A 24,888-nucleotide genomic window follows, 5' to 3' on the forward strand; every position below is an offset into this window, starting at 1 on the left:
TCAAATCAGGATGGGCTTTTTCTACCGCCTCCTGTACTGGAATTTATCACTCGCCAGTTGCTTTTCTACATCTGGATTTCTGTGCTGAAAGACGTCAAATGTAGGCGAAATGAAGGACGAGAAAAGCACAGCGCGGTCGCTCCAGAGTGCCGACACGGAGCGTAGAAATGCAGCTGATGTGGAGGATGGCCGGGCGGGCAGCGGAGCAGCGCTGAACCCGGTGCTGCATGAAGCGGCATCTGACCGAGCCACCGCACCGACAGCCCGAGTAGGAACAGGAATACGCGTTTTAAAGGTACCAGATCCAGTTCCGTTTAGGTCGCAGTGTTGCTGTTAAGCGACAGGGCCAAAGTACGCGTGAATTCGTGAACTGCATCAGCAATTATCTGTATAACACTTTCACACGCCGCCTTGTCTCAAAATCTAGTGCGCTCCCTGCCTAGACAGCAGATTTGGGCATCATAGGCGCGTTCCGCGTCTGTGAGGCGAGCGTGCTGCGAACGCGCCTGTGATTCCCGATATTGCTGTCTATGTAGGCGGTTCACTAGGTTTTGTGGGACAGCCTGTGGTAATAGATGGTCTGGATTAGCAATGCCATCTCACTTGATGTTTTATTGGCTGTATCATCAGAATAGTTTAGGTGTAACGCCTGTAACCTGTTAGGGGGCGTTCTCACAGGGCGCTTTTTGTAATTGCTATTTCAGTCTATATACACCTGCGTCAGATGTACATCTTTGGGCTTTGCGTTGCATCTCGCTGTTTTTCAGCAGCTCGCGCCCTGGCCAGCGTTGACAAATGTCAAATGAAAAGTAGTCTAGTTCTACTTTTAAAAACGAGTTATTGAGTATGGCAAGCTGTTTTAACATGTATTCCTTAAAACTGTATCTGACACCGCTCTGACTGCTTCAGTGATTTCATACAGTGAAGATTTTATTGATTCAAACCAGTGGCCAGGGGCGTTTCTAGCCTTTTGTCAGTAGGGTACAACAGGGGTAAAAGCACACCTTAAGAAAAATGTTGCTTTTCACTACTCTCAAAGTATATGATTGCAGGAAAAATATATATTTTTGTGTGGAAAAAAAAATAAAAGTGGTTAATTTTGTTTAAAAAATCGTATAAATGTATGAGGTGGTGAGGGGGCCTTTTACCCCACACACGGGGTAAAAGGCACACAGTATTCATACAAATACTTTTGCTAAAATAATATGTTTTTAATAATGACTCGGTTAATACTTGTTCAAAAGAATGACTTTAACAAAGTTTGTACTATTTTCTGTTTATTTTGATAAATAAAAGAATTAATTTTTGTTCAATAAACATACTGTCATTAAAATAGGCCTATATTTTATAGATTCTAAAAATACAGAAACAAAATTATTTTAAAAAGTAAAGATTCTGAAGGCATTGAAGGAGATCCAATAATAGCCAATTTAATATAGATTTACAGTAGTAACAATAAATGATGTTATTATGATATGATTAATATATTTTAAAATATGATTGTTTCATAAATATGGTGATTATCTCTAAGATGAATACCCAATTTGATATATAATATTTGCTATGTGAATCTTACCATGTCATGTTTAGAAATGGAAAAGTTAGCCAGCTATTTATTATCATGTTAATTATTGTGCCTTTTGCCCTAACAGCAGGTGCGCATTTGACCCCAAATACCATACTTTTTTACATATTCACCTGTTCTTGAAAAACTGTTGCTTGAATTACCTTGAACAAAACTGAAAATCATTAAGAAGGCCTTTGTCTGAAAAAACAAACATTAATTTAATGGATTCTTATTTGCTACTTAAATTGAATTCTTAAAAAACATCAAATATTAGATCAAACTACCTCAGAATCAACTCTGCGTTGCTGTCCGCGATCGCGTCAAAGATCAGACAAATTTGCACGTGCGTCTTGAAAAGTGGATATTTAGGAAAGTGCGGCAAGTTTTTGTGCCATCTAGTGGTTTAGAGGAAAATAAAATCAATGGCGCCTTTTGCCCCGCGGCGCCTTTAGCCCCGTTGTACCCTACTGCCTTTTTTAGAAAGAAGTGTGCACAAATGTATTGAATGTGCACTTGTAGTGTACTTGTATGAACGGTAATTGCAGATAATGTAATATTAATTAAATAAAAGACGTTCACTTGAAATGAGCTGTGAAGGAGGGGAATTGTTCTTCCGCATGCGCTCATTTCAAAAACTCAGTCGATGAAAACATCCTCTGTACCACCTTTAAAAGGAAAAGCTGAAAAGTAGGGCTGCCCCCTAATAGTCAACTAGAAGAGGATTAGTCGAACAAGATTTTAGTAGTTGGTAAAGCCCAAAGTATACTTCACTTTTTATGCATACGCGAGGGTCAGCGTAATGTGCGTGAGACACATTTTTTGGGTTTTGTAATCGCGCGTACTTTGCACATGCAGTTTGCATATGTGCATTTAATTTTTTTTGCAGTTATTAGTTTATCCACAAGGTGGCAACCATGCCCTGGGGGCGTCGATTCACAAGGTAGTCGAAGAAAACCTGCATAAACAGAACAGACTGGAACACATGCAAGCTACAGTGACAATGGAGGCCTATATAGACAGATTGTGCAAAGAGGTTAGAAAGTACCCTCATTTGTACAACTCTAGCATGAAATAATACAAATATATTTACATGGGTTGTAACTCATGGCAAGAGATTGCTCAGAACTGTGCATATGTTAAACGCCTGTGTACATGTACGAGTCAAATGAAGTACACTTTGCAAGGCTGTGCGTTCGGCTTTGTAAAAAAAACGAAGTGTACCCAGGCCTTTAGTTGCAGAAGAAAAAAAAACTCCACAGGACGTGGCAAAGTCACACAGTCCATGAGGGACTGATTGTTAACTTCGGGCAGGAAATCCAAACATTCGCCTATCATCCATCGACCTCAAATATGGCTTGTCATTTAAAACATGTAAGTAGCAACTTTACATGGCCGCTCGCTGTAATGTTAATCTAGATACATGTGTGCTATTATTAGGCGCATATTCAAGTGTTTGTGTAGAGTGTGGAAGCTGAAGTATTAGCACGCTTACTGCATGACATGGAGGTGCCGGCGCAATCACTTGAATTTTTTTCAACTTAAAATACTCTAATTTTTTTGTCATACAGATAAGAATAATAAGTCATTCCAAACTTTTATACTTTTTGTGTACACTTACAATAACAACAAAACGTTGTGGTTTTGTAAAATAAAGAAAACAATCAGGATGCGCTTTCTGCCGTCTCGGTCTCCCTGAACAGCAACGCGTCACATAAATGAACCGAAACTCAGCGTATAGGCTACTTGCCTCACAGACATGAGAAATATGTGAATGCTTGAAATATCTACTTTTAAACAAATACAAATTGAAAACAAGTACTCTCTGATTATAATCCACATGATTACATCTGTGGAGATGATGAGTCGGCATCGTCAACTTCATCTTTCCAGCCGACACTGACTCAGAAAACACTAGTTTATTAATAAATAAATAATTAAAATGTCTTCAAGCTATTTTCAATTTTCAATTTTACAACACATTCATAATTTTTACTTTTGCCAGTGCGCTTTATGTGTGTGCTTGAGTCATATATTCCACCCCATATTTAAGTAATTAAATTATTATAAACGTGCAATTAGTCAACTAATGGCTTAAAGGTGGTAAAGAGGATGTTTTGTTTTATACATTTTTGCAATATTACTTGAAACTGTCTTTACTAACTGGTAAAAGACTATTTATTAGGTGCACTGAAAGGAATAATATTAATATACATCATCTGTGCACGAGGTAGGGCCTTAAAAACATCAGCCAATCGTTTACGCGATCATCGCATAAACGATTGGCCCTCTGGCTTGTCAATCACTGCCATGACGTTCCTTGTGAGAGACGAGCGCGGCTGCGCGCTCCAGTAACTTTCCACACTCCACAGGCGCCGCATGCAATGTTTTTGTCAGGAGACAGGAGTAACAACTGCAGATTATGAGTTACCTGCGGTGAGTCCGACATAATGAATCCACTAACACGACACAGCGAATGCCGGTGGTAAACACTCGTGTTCCTATATGAGTGTTTACGAGTTTTGGGAGGCGTTCCTTTGAAGGAGGGGGGCTGTTCTTACGCATGCGCTCATTTCAAAAACTCTGTTACAGTCTTTGGTTTCTCAGTTGACAAAAAAATCCTCTCTATCACCTTTAAATGAACGACTACTAATCGATTGGAAAAATCTTTAGTCGGGGACAGCCCTACTGTCACATGACTAAAAAAGTGACTAAAAATAAATATTTCAGTATCGATGTAGCGAAAAATCTATATTTTTGACAACACTACTTTGCACTTAGTTTGTTTCAGGTGTCTTTTTAAAAAGACTACAATTGAAAAAATGTATATATTATAGGCTATATAAAATTCAACCCACCAAAGTGGCTAATAGGAGTGACTGCGTTACACACTACTGCTGAGATCTACCCGCATTTGACGTGTGTTAATTTCAAGCCCTGCATATGTATGTATGTATGTATATATATATATATTAGGGCTGCACGATATATCGCATGCGATTGTCACGCACATTTCATCAGTAAAGCCGGTTCCCTGATTACCGCTAAATCGCCATCACCTGCTTTCAAATGGAGCGGCATTTAATAGACAGAGCCGTAGTTCACTGATAAGCCACACAATATCGAGTTCATATCGCAGATGTATCGCCTTCGATAATGAACGCGATATTGCGTGGCTTATCAGTGATCTACGGCTCTGACTATTAAATGCCGCTCCATTTGAAAGCAGGTGATGGCGATTTAGCGGCAATCAGGGATCCGGCTTTACTGACGAAATGCGCGTGACAAAAGCATTCGATATATCGTGCAGCCCTAATATATAGATATAGATATAGATATAGATATAGATATATATAGAGGGTATGCATGATGTGAATCTTCATATTCTGAAGCTAAACCCCTGGGAAAAAAAATATTTCTAATTGATCAGAGACACTTATCTATTTTTGGCTTAATTCTAATTTAACATAATCTTGTGGGTTAACGGATAGTAATCGGTTAGTAATAAAAATAAGTACTAAAACATACAATAGACAGTTATTTTAATTAAATAAATATTAAAAAAGCTTGCCACATCTTGAAACCCTTGTGTTATGTTCCATTGCACTTCAGCTGTTTATGAATGCAAGAACCTGTGCTGTGTGAACGCCACCTCTGTGTGTTACGTGACAATGCCTTTGCCATTATCTTCACAACACACCTCACATATTATGCCTACAGGAAATATACCAGTCATTATATTCAGGCATTGTAATAGATAATCATAACTAAAATAAGATGTTAGTTGCTTCCTTCTCCTCTAACTGCATAAGCACAGTTACCTTGTTGAGTTTACAATGCTTTTTTACGTATTATTAGACCACTGCATTCTTCTAGTCATGCTATCTTATCTAGTTAATCTTATCTATTTGAAAAATACATTTTTATTATTCACAGCATTAGGATCCAATGATGTTCTCATTTGTCATTATTAACAAAATGTCAAATATGTCATGTGATATACATAATTATCCAATAATAATAATGACATAAGTACAGTAAACTTATGCAGATGCTAGAGATATAATAACAGTGACGCATTTGAAATATGACTGTGAGTCAGCTATGATCTTTAGATAAGATCAGATATCTTTATGCTCATTATTATTACTGCATTACTTGAGTGAGCAATGCAGAGTAATGAGTAGAGTCAACATATACAGTGCATAAAAGACTTGAGAAATTGGTAAAAATCTGATCAGAAATTAGAGGTGATTTAGCAATGACCTTTAGTTGATAGATACTATTCCAAAAATATTTATATGGGTAAACAAAAATACACAAAAGGAGCATAAATGGTAGAAATATGTCATAACAGCTGCCTGTTTGGTAGAACATGTGAAAAGTTAGTAATGATGATGAGTCATTGATTATCTAATGATCTATAGACAGAACTATTGTTCTAAAATTGATTGCATTAGATGGATTTTACAATAAATGTGATTTATTATTATTATTATTATTATTCCACAAAAGAAAGTCATATAGGTTTGGAACAACCGGTTAAAAGGTTAGTTCACCCAAAAATAATGTCATTTATTACTCACCCTCATGACGTTCTACACACGTAAGACTTTCCTTAATCTTCGGAATGCAAATTGAGATATTTTTGATGAAATACGATGGCTCTGAGTCATGATTCATGATTCATGATTTGATGCGCTGATTCATAACGCTCCGAAGCTTCATGAAGCAGTGTTTTGAAATCGGCCATCACAAAATAAGTTGTTATTTTGTTTTTTTGGTACACCAAAAATATTCTCGTCACTTTATAATTAAGGCTGGGCAAGTTAACGCGTTTTTATCGCGTTAACGCATTAATTAATTAACGCCGACAATTAGTTTATCACGCATTAACGTACTTTTTATTTTGAAAGTCCTTTGCTCACTGCGTTTGAATACACATAGATAGACTACAACCGAATACAACACAAACCATGGGTCACAGGAGGGGTGGGATGTTTATCAGTAGGCTACTGGCTGCTTGGGATGAGCGTCATCACGCGTCTCAACCAATGAAAGCATTTGTTGTGTGCCTAAGAGAGCTACAGCGCGAAAAAGAAAATATCTGGTGCGGACAGAAAAATGGAAAAAGGTACCCACTGCTTATCACTCAATAAAAGAATCACATTGCTAAGTGTTTTTGAACGTTTTGATTTCGTTTGGTTTAATAATTAACATTACCTTTGCGAGTCTGACTCTCACTGCACTCGTGAATTAGCAGAACTTGACGGGGACATTCAAATGCTTAACAAAACGCTTCATGTGACCAACAATTCTGTAAATGTTTATTAAAGCATACTGTGTGGAGATACACAAATGAGCCCAAAATATGAATGCAGCACGTTTATATCTTAAACGGTTTCCTCTCATGTCATCTCAAGAAAACGCTTAATGCACTTAGACTGATATTAAAGATACCAAATTCTATTTACAAATAAAGCACATGCAGAAAAACGGATGACACCAAAATATAAACTTTCAGTATCACTTAAAATGTAACCATTTTATAAATTTTCTTCATAACGGTTTTATAAAGGTAGCTTAGTGTGGTTGTCATTTGTTAAAATAAATATAAAAATACAGTGTGATCGTGTCCGTCTGTCCGCTGAATTTGACCCATAATCTCTGATTCTCCTCATCTGTGATCATGGAAAAGGGGAATTACAATGACAACAATTGTAGGCCTACTCAGTATGCTCGGTTAAGCATCATTTAAACATTTCCAACAAATAAATGAATCGACTTTTCTCAGTGTGTTAATTACATAGATTTATTTGGATATTCATACGATGATATTCATACGATGGCTGAAGCAGCAGTGAGCGCCCAGCGTGCGACACGGTAAACAGATCAACACTGTAAACGAAATCCTACAAAACTTCAGTGAAAAAATAAATAAAATGATCATGCGATGCGATAAAATAGCTTCTATTCCATGCAAACGATACCATTAAAAATGTTAACGTTCCACTTAATGGCAGAAGCAAAACAAAAGGTAAGCAAGAATCCGTATTAATTTCAGTACGAGTAATAGAGGGCGACCCTGTCAAAATGGCGACGCCGCCCCGGCATGCAACGAGGTGTGACGTCGGTTCGTATTCTCTATTGCACTTTTGTTCATACAGCAGTACTTTGAAAGAATAAAATTACGCAATCAACTACTTTTGATTTCATTATTGAATTTTTGCGCATGCTGCGATTAATCGCGATTAATCGCAGAAAAATCATGCGATTAATCGCGATTAAAATATTTAATCGTTGCCCAGCACTATTTATAATATTAATATTGAACCACTGTACTCACATGAACTGATTTAAATATGTTTTTAGTACATTAATGGATCTTGAGAGTCATTTCTTTCAATGCAGGCCCCACTGAGCAATCAGATTTTAATAAAAATATCTTAATTTGCGTTCTGAAGATCTTACGGGTGTGGAACGTCATGAGGGTGAGTAATGAATGACAGAATTTTAATTTTTGAGTGAACTAACTTTAAATAAATATTTTTGTTTTGTTTATATTTATTGATTTATTATTATATTATTGTATTATTATTATTATTATTACAATTGGTATTATAAAGTAAAAATAAACAATGTATAACTATTATTATTTATAATCCTTACAAATAAATCAATACAAATTCATAAACATAAAATTATTATTATTACTGTTCAACAATAATAATTATAATAATGTTAGTAATAATAATAATATTAATAATTAAACAAAATAATTTATTATTATTATATATTACATCATTTATTATTATCATTATTATTTAACCTACTGTTTAAAACCTGTATGACTTTCTTTCTTCTGTGGAACACAAAAGAAGAATTCATTATTTAGATATTGTTTTGTTTCGTCTTCACAATAAAAGGTTCAATGTTGTTTTGCACACCCTGTGCTGCTGATGCCAGTGGTCACTTAATTAAGCAGGGCAGAGCATCATCACAAAATGATTTCACCAGGCAGACTAATGACACGGCGTCTCCGAAATGGTCTCGACTCGCACATCTCTCCAGGGCGTTTGTGCCCTGGGTAAATATTTGGGCTGTAGTAATTCTCTGCAACTGAAAACAAAACCTGATGTCTCTCAAACAGGCTCTGTTACAGGGTGGAGTCCCGACAGCCACCAACTTGTGGTTACCAAGGCATGATTTCCTATGACTGATTTGGGCTCTAAAACACTTTATTTGGCCTTATTTCTAGAAGGGCATAATTTCACAAGCACAAGCAGCATCTAATCTTGACTCTTTTCCTCAGCGTAACATGAAGAGGAATGGCAGTCGAGGCTGCGTGACCCGGAAGACCCGGTTCGGCTCTCGCGAGCGGGACTGGCTGAAGGGCGACGCTCAGCGAGGCTGCGTGTGTCTCTACGGGGCCTCGGAGCCTCAGCCTCCAGCGTCGGGCCCCCAGACCTCCACCACCCCGCAGCCAGACCTGAAGCTGGTGCTCTGCTCCACCAACACCACCGCTGAGGAGCTGTGTGCTCAGAGAGACGTACAGGGTCTCTACCTTCAGCTGCACGGAGACTTAATCAGGTAACGCAGACACAGTGATGCTCGCAGCTCCCGAGCTGTAATTTTCTGGCTAGACGAGGTCTTGTCTCGATAATGATCCTTATCAGACTCGCGCTGTGGAACAGTCGGGCCAGATACACACAGTTCAGGCTGTTTATCAGAAATGACAATGTGAATATCACATGCTCATTGTTTACAAATTACTGGATAAGTTGTGGGATTAGTCATTCATTTGCACCTCTTGATAGTATAAATGTTAATGATCCTCCAAAATAACGTCATCACGAACATGTTTGTCTTATCTCAGGATTCAACAATAAGGATGATGGCCTGGCTGTGAGAGAGCTAGAGTCTTAAAGGGATAGTTCACCCAAAAATGTTGTCATTATTTACTCGCCCTCAAGTTGTTCCAAACCTGTATGAGTTTCTTTGGTCAATGGTTGCAGTCAACTGTCTGGTTACCAACATTCTTCAAAATATCTTTTGTGTTCAACAGAAGAAAGAAACTCATACAGGTTTGGAACAACATGAGGGTGGGTCAATGATTTTTAGGTGAACTATCCCTTTAAGGCTCGTTCACACCAAGAGAGATAACTGTCTTAGTGTCAATGTCATTGTTTATTCTAAGCGTGCTGCAGTTTTTTCATCTGCTGCTTTAAATGCTCAAGCTCTTTGATTTGGCTGTCAATGTTTTTATCATTTTATCATTTCATCAGCTGAAAAAAATCATTCTGAAAGTGATTCCAACGATATCTGTACCATTTAGAAGAATTTTTAGAACTATATCTTTATCATTATCAATATAGTTATGGTGTGAACAGGCCTTTACTGCTGTGAAAAACAAGTGTGCTTAATTGTATTGAACTTGTAATGTACTTCAAATATTTAAAGTGTATTTTTTAAAAACCTATACTTGCAGATAATATAATATTAATTAAATAAAAGGCCATTTAAGTGTATGTAAAGAGACTTCAGTACAATTAAATTGTCAAATAATAAAATTATAATTAGCAATAATGTCAAATTAAAAATGTTACATTTGAAATCCGTATGTTTTAATAATCTTTTGTCGTTAAACTTATTTTGATGTGTTGACTAACATATTAAAGCACATGTAAAGTACTTGAATATAATTGTTATTCAATATTACATTTAAAGTTAATATTTTTTAAATGTACTAAATTGCAACTTCAGTATTACAAATATATTTAAATACATGACATACAAGTTCTAATAGAAATGATATTCAAATATTTTTTTATTTCACTATGTATATGTAAATGTATATTCGGCAGTAAACTTTAACAATATTTCTAAGACAATACAAATAATTATATACTTAAATATAAATATGTACTTAAATCCTACTTTAATATAAATGTCTAAACTATGATACATTTTCATTTAGTTGAAATCAACAATTAAGATTCCACAAAAATGTAATTTATTAAAGTATATTATACCCGTAATAAGTGCTCTTTTTAAAAGTATACTAAATTGTACCTTTCACAAGGTTATGTTCATTGTCCATAAATATTTGTTTTTGTATCACGCGTTGCAGACTTGAACATCAGGTTTTCAGTGATGAGGTTTGTTGAAATTTTGAGAATGATTCATTTTGGGAAACGAATCATAGACATAGAAATTATAATTAACAATTATAAACAAATGACCCCATCGTTTTCCAGCTAAAGTGTGTGTGAGAATATATAGCCGGTTACATCATAGCTGGATCATTTCAGATTAAAAACCTAATAAGTCACTTGTTGTAGTTTTTTTGTTTTTGTAAAGGAAAAGTATTAAAATTTAATATGATAGATTTCATTTTAACTCAAAAGCGTTTGATAAAAATAAATATTTTAAAAACAAATTCTACTGAGCCCATGTGAAAATATCAGCAGGGCAACTACTGCAATAACAAGATCACGACAGGAAGAGGAAGATCTGTGACATTTGATGTTCAGTGTTTTGTTTTGAAGGATGTGTTCTGTCAGTGTTTAAAAACGGAGTATTTTTTACATTGATTCACAAGAGACATAAATAGAAAGTACAGCACGGTGTTTTACTTTCTTTTTATGCCTATTTGTGCCTGAAGGTTTATTTTTGAAGCCTGACTCATCTCTGTGTTTATGGACTAGTAACAGTAAAAATATTAGGGGTGCACTGAAAATTCTGGGCCAAAACCGAATATTCAGGATGCGATTGGCCGAAAACCGAAAATAAATATTAAATGAATAATCAAATAATTAATCTAACTTAAATAACAATTAACACTCAAATAGCTAAAACAGAGTTTTACAAACATTTAAATTGCACATAAGCCCATTTTTATTTTAACTTTTTAATAGCCTAACAGAATTGTTTCTACTCCAGCTTGTTGGTCAAATCTTAACATTTAAAGAACCGTAAACTGTAATACCTTGTTTTCATGACAGATTTATTCAAGCATACATTAAATAATGAAGACATCACTATAATGTATATGTTATACAGTGCATATATTTAGCAAAATGCTCTTCTCTGGAGTTTTTTTTTTTCTTGCTAACTATTGAGTTTATGAACATTAAAGCTTTCTTGAGGAACATGTAATATTTATAGCCTACAGGCTGTTTTATTGACGTCTTCCCCTGGTTGAAACGAGACAGGATTAATTTCAGTAAGTTGTACTGTATCTTTCAACATACCTTGTGATGTTCATTCATGCTTATTTCGTGCTGTAACTAGTTGTAAAGAGGAGATGGGATGATCGGTGCGCAGAGCTGGGTAGTAACGGATTACATGAAACAGGAAAATGTTCGGTAGCCGAAATTTTGGTGCATCCTAAAAAAATTTATACAGTAGATGAATTAAATAATTGTAGGGAAGAGCTCTCCTGTTGATTCTTATTGGTCAGCTGCCACTTTCTGTGCTCAAATATTTTCACATAGTGACCACAAAAAATGTATAATTGACTATTGTCATTGGCAATTGATTTGAGCTGTGGTAATATTATCTTTCATCTCACATATTAAAATAATTTCAACTCAAATAATGAATATTTCATGTCCATTTATTAATTTATTAGTAAAGTAGCCTTGTGAGCTCAGCCGATCATTATTGGAAATCTGACACAAAATCACTGAGTGGATCAATGAGTTTTGTGGTTTTTAGTTCATGTCTGTTAGCTTCTGAGGTCATCTGAGGTCTAGGATGCGACGGTCACGCTCTCCTGAGAGCCTCTCTTCCCTTCTATGATACTTGAAATGAATGCTTATTCAGTGTTCAGGATAATGCCGAAAGAGCTATTCTGTACTGTACTGTCAATGTGTCATGCAAAGAAAAGGGTTTCATTCAGATTAGTCTCACATAGCCTGTTCCATAAAGTCTATAGTTTAAAATATACTTTAAAATTACACTGCTATGATGGTTTGATTATAATTACCTCATCTGTCAACATGATGCTGGTGAATTGCAGAGCTGGTGCAACTTGAAGAACGAAAAATAACTTCGCTGTGAATATATTTCGGGGCATTGAATCACATTCAGTCTCTTGTATGTTTTGTGTGCACCAGTGCGAGCACGAGCAAAAAGTTGCTGGTTGCAGTTCACTTAAAGGCCACCAGTGTCAGTAATAACAAGGGTTTTAGAATTCTACATATAGCCCCTTTAAATTATTTGATTAATTATGATTTTAACTAAAAACACACTTGTTTTTGTTCAGATAGTTTTACTGCACTTTTTTAGTCTTGTAGTTTTTTTTAACCTATAGGAGCTAATGAGTCTTTCATATCACAGAAAATAGCTTACTTCCACATTGAAACATGAGGTGGATATGCTAATGTACCCTGAAAGTTCACAAAATTAACATTTTGCAGATATATGCATTTTAAATGAGGATCTTGTATGCAGATGTATATTTTTTTTTTTCTTTCTTCAAATTCCAAAAAAAAAAAACTGCCCTCAAGAATATAAACGATCTCTCCTCAAAACCAAGAGCAATTAGCAAGTCAGCAAATGTTTTTGCTGAGGTAAAGTAAAGGCTATTGGCTTCAATTTTAAATACATCAACAAAGAAAATTGTCAGCAAAGAAAACTGCACTCACTGTGTCAATGGTTCTGGTTCAAAAATCTTGTTGTGTGATTGACTTGAGTCATTTAAAAGTAGTTTCCTGTTCCTGGAAATAGCAGACATATTTAAAGGGATAGTTCACCCAAAAATGTAAATTCTGACATTTACTTTCTTTCTTTTGCACAGTACGAGTGAAGATGTATTAAAGACTTTTGGTAACCAAACAGTTTTGGTGGCCATTGACTTCCCTTATGGACAAAACAACAGAGACGTTTTTCAAAGCTTCTATGTCAGCTGTAAAAAAAAAAAAAAAAAAAAAACGTTTTGAAAGTGATTCCTTATTGTTTTTCTGTTGTGGTGTAGACACTGCTATTCTTTTATATTGAAAATATTTTCGAAATAAATCTTTATCATTATAGTTATAGTTATCGCCCTTGGTATGAATGGGCCTTAAAGGATTAGTTTACTTTTAAATTAAAATTTCCTGATAATTTACTCACCCCCGTGTCATCCAAGATGTTCATGTCCTTCTTTCTTCAGTCGAAAAGAAATTAAGGTTTTTGATGAAATCATTCCAGGATTATTCTCCATATAGTGGACTTCAATGGTCTCCAGGCGGTTGAAGGTCAAAATTACAGTTTCAGTGCAGCTTCAAAGGGCTTTAAACGATACCAGACGAGGAATAAGGGTCTTATCTAGTGAAACGATCGGTCATTTTCCAATTTTTTACAAATATATATGTTGTATATAAACAAATGACCGCCTTCCAAGCGGTTCCGCCAAAACCACACCTTCGTATTCTTCAAAAAGCTTACGCTGTTTGTCCTACGCCTTCCCTATTCAACTTATGGAACGAACGTGGTGCCAGGTTCGTTTTTTTTCAGGATCGTTTCGCTAGATAAGACTCTTATTCCTGGCCTGGTATCGTTTATGAAGAATTATCCTGGAATGTTTTCATCAAAAACCTTAATTTCTGAAGAAAGAAGGACATGGACATCTTAGATGACATGGGGGTGAGTAAATTATCAGGAAATTTTAATTTAAAAGTGAACTAATCCTTTAAAGGTGCAGTAAACAATTCCAGAGAAAAGCTGCTGATATTTGAAATCACCAAAACAAACACGCCCCTATCTTGATAGCTCCGCCCCCATATTCACTAACATGCTATGCGGCACAGGCACCTCCCTCATCGCGAGTGTATACGCCCCTTACTGCTGATTGGCTACAGGTGTTTTTGGTCCGATCCACTTTCAACAGCGTTTCTCAGAAATCGTTTACTGCACCCATAAATTTGCAATAGAAGCTTAGCAAGATAACAGCAAAACGTGGAATATGCAGTCATTCGCAACACTCCTCGTACTCTTGAGGCACGTTTGTGCTTCCTTCCGAGTGTTTCTAGTGTCTGTCGTCTGTACTTTCTGTGGTGGTTTTTAAGGTGCGCCTGACAAAGAGAGAGAAGCAAGTCATGCTTTCCCCTCTCTCTGCCCTTCTGGGAATGACTGGGCTGCAGCTGAGATGGCTGAAATCACATTATTTCGCAGGAAGCAGTCCAGCCCTGAGCCGAGGTAAAGCCAGGCAGCTAAGCTGAATTAGCTGTGAGGAGGCTGCACATTAGGGCAGCTCGCAGGGACATCTGCTGATGTGTGTGTGTGTGTGTGTGTGTGTGTGTGTGTGTGTGCTTTCTCAGGTCTACTATTTATTTCACTTCAGGTAAGCAGCAAGAAAGCATTAAATCCCTAAAGTGTCCTTGTCAGCTGTACTCTGCCTCTAAAAGCAAAGAGCAAAGCTGAATTGGCCCTGTGCCGTGAAGGTGCGGGGCCGCCGACGGACCCCTGCTCTGCTTTAACACGAGGACATCTGACAGGTCTGTAGGCAAGCATGTGGGTCGGAGCAGCTGCATTCTGGTAGTGCCAGGCTATGGGTCACGGGTTTGCAGCATTCGCTGGTTTATCTGCTTCGGAGCCACGAGGAGCTGTTAACTGGATTAGAACGGTGGAATGAGATGACGATTTAATCAGGGAGAGAAAGGTGGTGGCGCTGTGCAGTTGGGCGATTATGAGGCTGGACAGTGAATTATCGTTATTAGAAACCTCATCAAAAATGGGGTTTAGTGGCTTTAAGGTTGCAATTCAACTTTCTTTCTTTTTTTTTTTTTAAATTGATTTAAAATCACACTTTCTCTTCCAGGAAAGTTGACCAAAAAGCATTGATGACTTATTGGTTGTGTACAAAACATTATTGGCTAGGACTGAACGATTTATGGAAAAAATCTAATTGTATATTTCTGATTGTTTTTTTTTTTTTTAAGCTCCAATTTTACTGTACTTTTTTGCAGGGCTGCACAATTTGGCCAAAAGTTTTATGATTATATATCAACATGACTAAAATAATAATAATATTTTTTATATATTTTTTATTATGGTTATTGCTGTTTTTACTACCTATAAAATAAATAATAAACAAAATAAGAAATAACCATTTCACTGTAAAATAAAAAAAACAATAAAAAATACTTTTAAATCATGTATTAATCATGTATTAGTCAATGTTAGCGGTGGGCGATATGACCAAATTCTTATTTCACAATAATGATATATATCACAATATAGTTATTTTATCTCATTTCTGTTATTAAAATTAAGAAAAAAGAAGCAAATTACAAACAATAGGACAAATACAATATAACAAAAATAAGAATTAAAGAAATGAACTTTTTCAGGTGCAGTAGGTTGATTTGGGTTAGGTTAGTTGGAATTAGTACAGAAATATAATAATCAAATGTAAAAATAAAATATTGCATAGTCTTCACTGTATGAATTAAATATAAATGTATTCTTATTAAAGCTAAAAAATGTTGGTAACACTTTATAACTCACGCTAAAGCATTAGTTAAGTATTAGTAAATAGTCAATTCACCATTTATAAAACATTAATAGTAACATTAGTAAGCCGTTTATAAATACAGCTATAAATACTTTGTTGTTGATTTCTAAGCATATCAATAATGAGTTTAATAATTGTATTTTCATACTTTATTAATGATCAATTTATCATTTCTAAATTATATATTACATTTTTCACAAACCAGTTATTTAGTAGCTGTCAGTGGTTCATAAGATCATTTAGGAAGTGTTAATAAATGATTAATAAAATATTTAAATGTACATTTATGCATTTTATTATTTAGACGTATATTAATAATTACTTTATGCTTTATTAACACATATTCCTAGTGTCAAAACTACCTCAGTACCAACTTTAAAACATTAGAGAACAGCAGTGCAGAAGATCACTGAATCTTTAAATTTCATTTATAAAAGCTTTACAAAGCATAAATAGTCCTCACTTTAGATGAGCTCACAAATGTTCTAAATGTTTTGTAACTACCTGAATTAATCATGAATTGCAGCAGGAATATGTGTCAATAAAGTATTTATTAATACACTATGTAACTATTACTACATGTCTAAATAATAAAATGTATAAATGAATGTTTAAATAGTTTATTAATCATTTATTTACACTTCCTAAATGATCTTATGAACCACTGACAGCTCTTAAATAACTGGTTTGTAAATAATTTAATACTTAATTTAGAAATTATAAATTGATTATTAATAAAGTATGAAAATACAATTATTAAACTCATTATAGATATGCTTATAAAATAAAAGCATTTATAGCTGTATTTATAAACTGCTTACTAATGTCTATTAATGCTTTATAAGTGATGAATTGACTATTTACTAATGCTTAATAGCGTGCAGTTATTATAAAAAAAAATTTAGTCAAGAGCAGTAAGTTATTTTCTCTTTTGTTTGATTCACATTAATAACACAGAGCAGCATAACACATAACCGGCTGTGAATATAAACATGAATACTTCACACAATGGGCATTTTGACATAATTGCATGTGTATTTGACCATTCAAGAACTTAATTTGTGATCGCTTGCTGAGAGACACGGCTTTCTGTGTCATTCAGAACGTGCACTTCATTGAGTTCTTTTTCACTGCTTATCATGATTAATAACACTTTTTAACATCGAGCATGTCCCAAATTCGCGATTGCCTTCTGAGAGAGGCAGCTTTCTGTGTGTGCACTTTGGCAGTGTGCCACTCAGCACAAGCACCTCACAGAGCTCCTTTTCAGGATATATATAACTCTTTAACATCAAGCATGACCCACTCTTCATATTCTCATTAATGCTTTTCATTACTCTGAAGTGTCAGTAATGCTATATGTTTACATACCGCGATATGCATGATATAGCAAAATCTCCAACCATAGACTTTTTATACCACGGTAATGATATATATTGTCACACCGCCTAGCCCTAGTAAATGTTGATTTAATAATCAACTGATACATTATTAAAACCATGAATGAACAGTTGTATTTTTCTTTATTAACTTTAACAAAGATGATTAAATACCATTACGATTGTATTGTTCCTTGTTAGTTAATGTTAGTTAATGCATTAACTAAGGTGACGTTTACTCAACACCATTTTCAGCTAAAGATGGAAAAAATTTTATCCGTTTTGGCCATTTGTTTACAGGACAGTGGCGCTTTGGGGGCCTGAAAATGCAAACTTTAAAAAAAAAAACGGGTTTCAAAGTGCAACTTTTTGAAAAAGATACCGTTATCATTTCCGTGTAAACTACAAAAACGCAAATTTGCGAAAACGGTGACATATTATATGTTCATAGAGTTTCTTTACAAAGTGACATTGCCAACTACTGGCCTGGCATGAATAACACAGTTAATTTTTAGTTGTTTTTGTGGATCCGTGTGAACGGGGATCGTTTTGACAACGTTGTCGTCTGTATGTGAAACTTCAAAAACTCAAAGGAAAAACTTTTTCATTTTTAGTACGTCATTGTTGTGTAAACATACCATAATGTTAAATAATGGGATCTTATTGTAAAGTAAAACCATTTAATTTAACAGGATTAGAGCTGTGGAATGAGATAATGATTTAATCAGGGAGAGAAAGGCGGAAGGTGGATGAATATGAGGCCGGACAGTTTTAATAAAAAGCAGGATGCCATCACATCACGAACAGATCATCGAGTCAGATGGGCAGACTGATTATTTGCTTTGTTTAAAAGGAATATTGTCAGACGCCATGAGCTCGGTGTTCTTTCACTTCAGCGCTTTAATGAATGTTGAGATATTGAGTTGGACTAGACGTGATCCCTCTGGATTGGGATATATTATCTGTCTGCCGTGCTGGGAAAACACCCAACTCTGAGGGAGAGTCACTGCTGGAGGATGTTAGTACAGAGTCTGATCTTAAATCGAAACACCTGTGTGTTATCTCACTTGTTAAGAGCTAGGCTACTTGCACAGGGCTGTGTGTTGGCCCACATGGAATTTGCACTTTTGTATCTTTTTAGATGTTCAATACTTGCTTACAACTTACTAAATATTGTGCCATAAACATTATATACTGCCTGTGAAACCTTTTATAGATAATGTGCACCAGTCTGTCCATATTTGTGGTGAATAACTTATTGGAAACCTCATTAAAAATGGGGTTTTGTGGCTTTAAGGCCAACTATATGCAATTCTGCTTTTTTTTTTTTTTTCAGTTAAAATCACATTTTCTCTTCCAGGAAAATTGACTGAAAATATCAATTAATTTTTGGTTGTGTACAACTGTTGTAAAAAATTATTATTGTCTAGTACTGAACAATTTTTTTTTTTTTTTTTTTATAAAGCTCCAGCTTTGCTGTACTTGTTTGTAGGGCTGCACAATTTTAAATTGTGTTTGCATATCAATATGACTGTAATATAACAATAGGCTAATAATTTATTGTTGATGATTTATATTATTATTATTATTATTATTGTGATTATTATTACTACTAAACATTAAACATAAAAAGTGTTTAGAAAAATTATATAATGCATATATAACAAACACTCCATATATAATTACTTGAACGAGCAAGAGGTGGAGGATGTGTATAAAATTTTGATTGATGTTTGACTTCTATGTCAATCTCCTACTACAACAAGAAATTTCTTAACTACTTTCTTAAGATTTCTTAAGTTCATAAGAATGTTTTGAAGTGCAGTTCTTAAGAAGATATTTATTATATGTTGTAAAGCTTAATATTTGAAACAACCCAATAAATCCCTTAAACATAGACTTTCAGGATTTAAGACAAGTTGGAGGTTATTCTAAATGTAAGAGGTTATTTACGATGATTTTTAAGAACATTCTTTTCAGGAATTCAGATTCTTCTTAAGCATGTTCCTTTTTTCCCTAAGATTGTTCTAAAGACTAAACTTAAGAAATTTTTTTGGAAATGCAAAGTACTCTTAAATTTATTCTTAAGTTTAAAAATAAGAAGAAAGTAACACTTGAGAATACACTACTGTACAAAAGTTTGGGGTCGGTAAGATTTGTTAATGTTTTTGAAAGAAGTCTCTTATGCTTACCAAGGCTGAATTTATGTATTCAAAAATCCAGAACACATGCCCCCCCCCCCCCCCCCCCCCCCCCCCCCCAGCTCAAAATACCCCATAGATTTTTATATTTTTTTTTTCACCGATTCAGGCTGCGGCCCCTTTAAATCTCGCGCTAAGTTGTATCCTAACCACCATTAACCACCAATAATCGCAATAAACTGCGGCTTTTGTTACTTTTGATAAGAAAACAAAGGTGTACTCACACTAGGCACAGTTGCTTTGAACCCAGCCCGAGCGCAATTGTCCACACAAAAAGTAGTACACACAAAAGTAGTAGCTGTTCCGTGCTTTGGCACGGTTAGCGCTCATACTGCATGCGAACCACACGCTCGAGCCCCACCGAACCGAGCTCTGACCCACCTGTTCCAAGCGGGCCAGGGCCGGCTAAACGAACCACGCCTGGGCACTGAACGGAGCACTCACACTTGTCAAACGGACTGGGCTTTGAGGGTCAAACACACTCTGGTATGGTTCGGAGCGCCTAGTGTGAGTACACCCAAAGTGTCATCTTTCAAATTCTGTCCATTTTTCACAAAATTCAGACAAAAAATGACATTTTGACGCTTTTTAATGTGGCGTGACAGATCACTGTTCAAGAGAACGCGATCATCTCTTCCTTTTTAATACCAGTTACAGAATAAACATCTGAAGGTATGTTGAAAGATGTAGTACAACTTACTGAAACGTATCATAGCTCGTGTAATCACTCAATCGGCATTTCAATGGCGGAAAGACGTCATAAATCAGCTTGTTAACATTGTGTCACGTAGCATTTACCTCAGGGGAGTCCACAGCTAGTTCGCCAAAGAAATATACTGTTTCGCTAAATCTATGCACTGTATTAACGTTAGCCTTTATAGTCATTATATTTTACTTGTTAGTGTTGTCTTTATTATTTAATGCATGTTCAAATAAATCATTAAAATGACAGCCACTATTTTAAAATGATTATATTTCAACAGCAAATTGGAGTAAAAACATAATTTTATAAATAGATTTAGAAGTTAATGCAAAAACTGCCTTAAATGCAGTTTACAAGTTTGCATACAATTTGTTATTTGATTGATTATTATTATATCTAGAAATAAATAGAAATTGAATTTAGGCTAATAGTTTGGGCTCTGAACCTATAATATTATAGTAATGTGCAAGTACCGAACCTGACTTCAAAAACTGAGAAAAACTACGTACAAAACCGTCAGTTTTGTGTGCTGTTACACCCCTAGTTAGTTTGTTCTCTTTTCTGACTACCTTCTCCTCCTATTTGCAGGAGGCTGGACCCCTCCGAGCGTCCTCTTCAGATGGTCTACGACTACCTGACTGCTATGGGTTATGAAGACCCGCTCCGTGTCCAGCAGGAAGCCGCCAACTCGGACCTCAGCTGCATGATCCGCTTCTACAGTGGTGAGTTGTGGGCCAGCTTCAGCCTGAACACTGGCACTGCTAGCTCTATTGACCGGGCCAAAATCCCAGAGCTCTGTGAACAATTTGCTGGCTTTACAGAGCAAACTCTTTGAGTCCACCAGAGTCGTTGTGTTGTTTCGTATCCGCATGAGAGAGATTCTGCCTGCCGTTTTCAATGCGAATGCAACTGTAAAGGTGCAAATCATTGTTTTCGTATACAACCCTTTTCCTTATTCTCTCTTTGGACTGACGGCTTTGGAATGAGTAATGGGCTTTTTTTCTCATATCAGGCATCAGTGTGTGTTAACATCAGTGTTGAGGGGATTGTGTCTGATTCTAGTTCTTTCTCTTCAGTCACTCAAAGGATGCCAATTACGCTTTTGTTCCAGTATCCATCATGTACAAGCCTCTTTCTGATGATGTGATTGCTTGTTTGAGAGTGCAGAGCCAGACTGAAAAAACGCATCAGCAAAATGTGTTTTTCCTCCTTCCAGTTCTTATAAAAAAAGTACTGTGGTAGTACCACAATGCAGTAGCTTTGGTATTAAATGATAGGAAAACACACCATGGCATGTCCAAATCAGTCCAGATAGCCATGGTAATACCATCAGACTACTGGCAATCTCTGTCAAGAATGAAAACCTGGGTGACAAATGAATACAATTACAAAACTACTGTAGCAATTTACCATTATTTTTCTGGTCAGTGGTGTATAAGAGTGTCTACAATACTGTATGATATTGTAAAAGACTGTGTATCTATATCACTGTGTATCACTCGTATTACCATGTAGTAGTTGAGATGGTCTTTTCTTTTCTAATGTGACGTATATCTGAGTGAAATAGCTTCTTGAACAGTTAAAAAAATGTAGGGTGGGACTTGATTTTGTCCATGGGGAATTGATTGGATATGGTTGTGGTTTGCTATTGGTCGATCTCGTGTGAGTGACAGGTTGCCCCGCCCTCGCACCAGTGAACTCATCATCAGAGAAGAGAATACAATTAAAATGAAAACTGTAAATATTACAGCATTATTAAAATAACACTGAAACAGTATTTTTTATATGAGAAATATCACACTCGTAGCAGTGCGATATGGCTGTATATCAGCACGCTTGTGATTCGGCCGTAGGAATGAGGCCACAGGTAATCACAGCATGCTGTGTGATATTGCATTTATACAACAGTTTGATGGCACGAGTTTATAAATAAATAACAACAACAGAGTGTCTTTAAAACCCTCTTTTGTGAAGAACTACTTCCTTCTGCCACAGATTCAAATCTCAAGTTGACAGTTTAGCAGTTGAGCCCAAGCCGCCGTTATTAATTATAAAATGTCACTTTAGTAAAGAAGGAACGTTGATTTTCTTCATTGAAACTCATTGTAATATGTTGAGTATTATGAGAGAGCGAGTGCATTACCTGCATCTAGCTGATATTCTTCAGGTCAATCTTATATTCATAATCACAAAATCAGTTTAAATGTCCGCTGAGGAAAGCGATAACATTTAAGACATTCCCATGACAGTGCTAGTCAATGCATTCGTCATTTGCGTATCGTCAGATGTTGTTTAAAGTAAAAACAACATCCTTGTTTCCTTGTTTCAGTCCATTTCAATATAAAAGTCTTTGCGTCTGACTGACTTTGCTGCCATCTAATGGCGTATTCATTTAACTTTCACTGAAGTCGAAATCACTGACTCACAGTACCAAAAAAACGGCATATTATGGAATCGGGTTATTTACAAACCCGATTCCAAAAAAGTTGGGACACTGTACAAATTGGGAATAAAAATAGAATGCAATAATGTGGAAGTTTCAAATTTCAATATTTTATTCAGAATACAACATAGATGACATATCAAATGTTTAAACTGCGAAAATGTATCATTTTAAGGGAAAAATAAGTTGATTTTAAATTTCATGGCATCAACACATCTCAAAGTTGGGACAAGGCCATGTTTACCACTGTGTGGCATCCCCTCTTCTTTTTATAACAGTCTGCAAACGTCTGGGGACTGAGGAGACAAGTTGCTCAAGTTTAGGAATAGGAATGTTGTCCCATTCTTGTCTAATACAGGCTTCTAGTTGCTCAACTGTCTTAGGTCTTCTTTGTCGCATCTTCCTCTTTATGATGCGCCAAATGTTTTCTATGGGTGAAAGATCTGGACTGCAGGCTGGCCATTTCAGTAGCCGGATCCTCCTCCTACGCAGGCATGATGTTGTAATTGATGCAGTATGTGGTCTGGCATTGTCATGTTGGAAAATGCAAGGTCTTCCCTGCAAGAGACGACGTCTGGATAAGAGCATATGTTGTTCTAGAACTTGGATATACCTTTCAGCATTGATGGTGCCTTTCCAGATGTGTTAGCTGCCCATGCCACACGCACTCATGCAACCCCATACCATCAGAGATGCAGGCTTCTGAACTGAGCGCTGATAACAACTTGGGTTGTCCTTGTCCTCTTTAGTCCGGATGACATGGTATCTCAGTTTTCCAAAAAGAACTTCAAATTTTGATTCGTCTGACCACAGAACAGTTTTCCACTTTGCCACAGTCCATTTTAAATGAGCCTTGGCCCAGAGAAAACGCCTGCACTTCTGGATCATGTTTAGATATAGATATTCCTGAGCCCATGTTGTGATTTCCATTACAGTAGCATTCCTGTATGTGATGCAGTGCCGTCTAAGGGCCCAAAGATCACAGGCATCCAGTATGGTTTTCCGGCCTTGACCCTTACGCTCAGAGAATGTTCCAGATTCTCTGAATCTTTGGATGATATTATGCACTGTAGATGATGATAACTTCAAACTCTTTGCAGTTTTTCTCTGAGAAAGTCCTTTCTGATATTGCTCCACTATTTTTCACCGCAGCATTGGGGGAATTGGTGATCCTCTGCCCATCTTGACTTCTGTGAGACACTGCCACTCTGAGAGGTTCTTTTTATATCCAATCATGTTGCCAATTGACCTAATAAGTTGCAAATTGGTCCTCCAGCTGTTCCTTATATGTACATTTAACTTTTCCGGTCTCTTATTGCTACCTGTCCCAACTTTTTTGGAATGTGTAGCTCTCATGAAATCCAAAATGAGCCAATATTTGGCATGACATTCCAAAATGTCTCACTTTCAACATTTGATATGTTATCTTTATTCTACTGTGAATAAAATATAAGTTTATGAGATTTTGTGAATTATTGCATTCCTTTTTTTTCCCAATTTGTACAGTGTCCCAACTTTTTTTTTTTTAAATAATACGGGAAATAAACACAAGCAAACAGTTCAGTCAAACATACAAAAGCAGCGCTCTAGTTAGTACAGGATTTAATTTCAATGTAAATATAAAGTTAAAAATTTAATATAGCCCTTAAGCCAAATCTATTAGCTCTGGTCTCTTTACTCTGGTTTATAACTAATGTTTAAACAATCAAACAAATTTAACAAATTAAACTAATTTTCAAACAGACGCTATGTTTACATATAAATCGCATATCTGAGGTCTAAACCGCTATATTCTCGCTTTAAATATATATAACTTTGGTTCGCATCCCTAACCTTAAGCATGAGCAGTAATAATAATGGTGCATAATTACATAATGGAAAGCTTTATTAAAGTGAAAATCCCTTGCATATGGATGCGTCCTCCATACTGTCCTTCCTGAGTGTATTTAAGCAGTGGCTGTTAGACGCAGACTCTCTCTGGGCCTGAGTAACCCACGGCTCCCCTTGGTCTGGGGCAGTGAGTAAATGCCCATCTGTCAGGGCCGCAGGGGAACGGAGACATACCATTTCTCATCCTCGGGTCCTGTCAGGGCCGTAG

The 24,888-nt window shown here is 36.0% G+C and overlaps 1 protein-coding gene across 2 annotated transcripts in view; it reads left to right on the forward strand.

The window, feature by feature from the left end:
• phlpp2 (PH domain and leucine rich repeat protein phosphatase 2) overlaps nt 1-24,888 on the forward strand; it is an 84,923-nt gene continuing 60,035 nt past the window's right edge. Inside the window, exons 1-3 of one of the 2 annotated variants that reach the window (XM_067400037.1) lie at nt 1-295; nt 8,877-9,154; nt 20,936-21,069. In XM_067400037.1, the coding sequence (XP_067256138.1) occupies nt 110-295; nt 8,877-9,154; nt 20,936-21,069 (598 nt within the window). In that variant the 5' untranslated portion in view covers nt 1-109. Of the gene's footprint in view, nt 296-8,876; nt 9,155-14,556; nt 14,747-20,935; nt 21,070-24,888 lie in introns of those variants that run through there. The other variant, XM_067400038.1, reaches the window with a different exon arrangement.

Source organism: Chanodichthys erythropterus, chromosome 11 (assembly GCF_024489055.1).
Source record: "Chanodichthys erythropterus isolate Z2021 chromosome 11, ASM2448905v1, whole genome shotgun sequence".
Taxonomy (NCBI): domain Eukaryota; kingdom Metazoa; phylum Chordata; class Actinopteri; order Cypriniformes; family Xenocyprididae; genus Chanodichthys; species Chanodichthys erythropterus.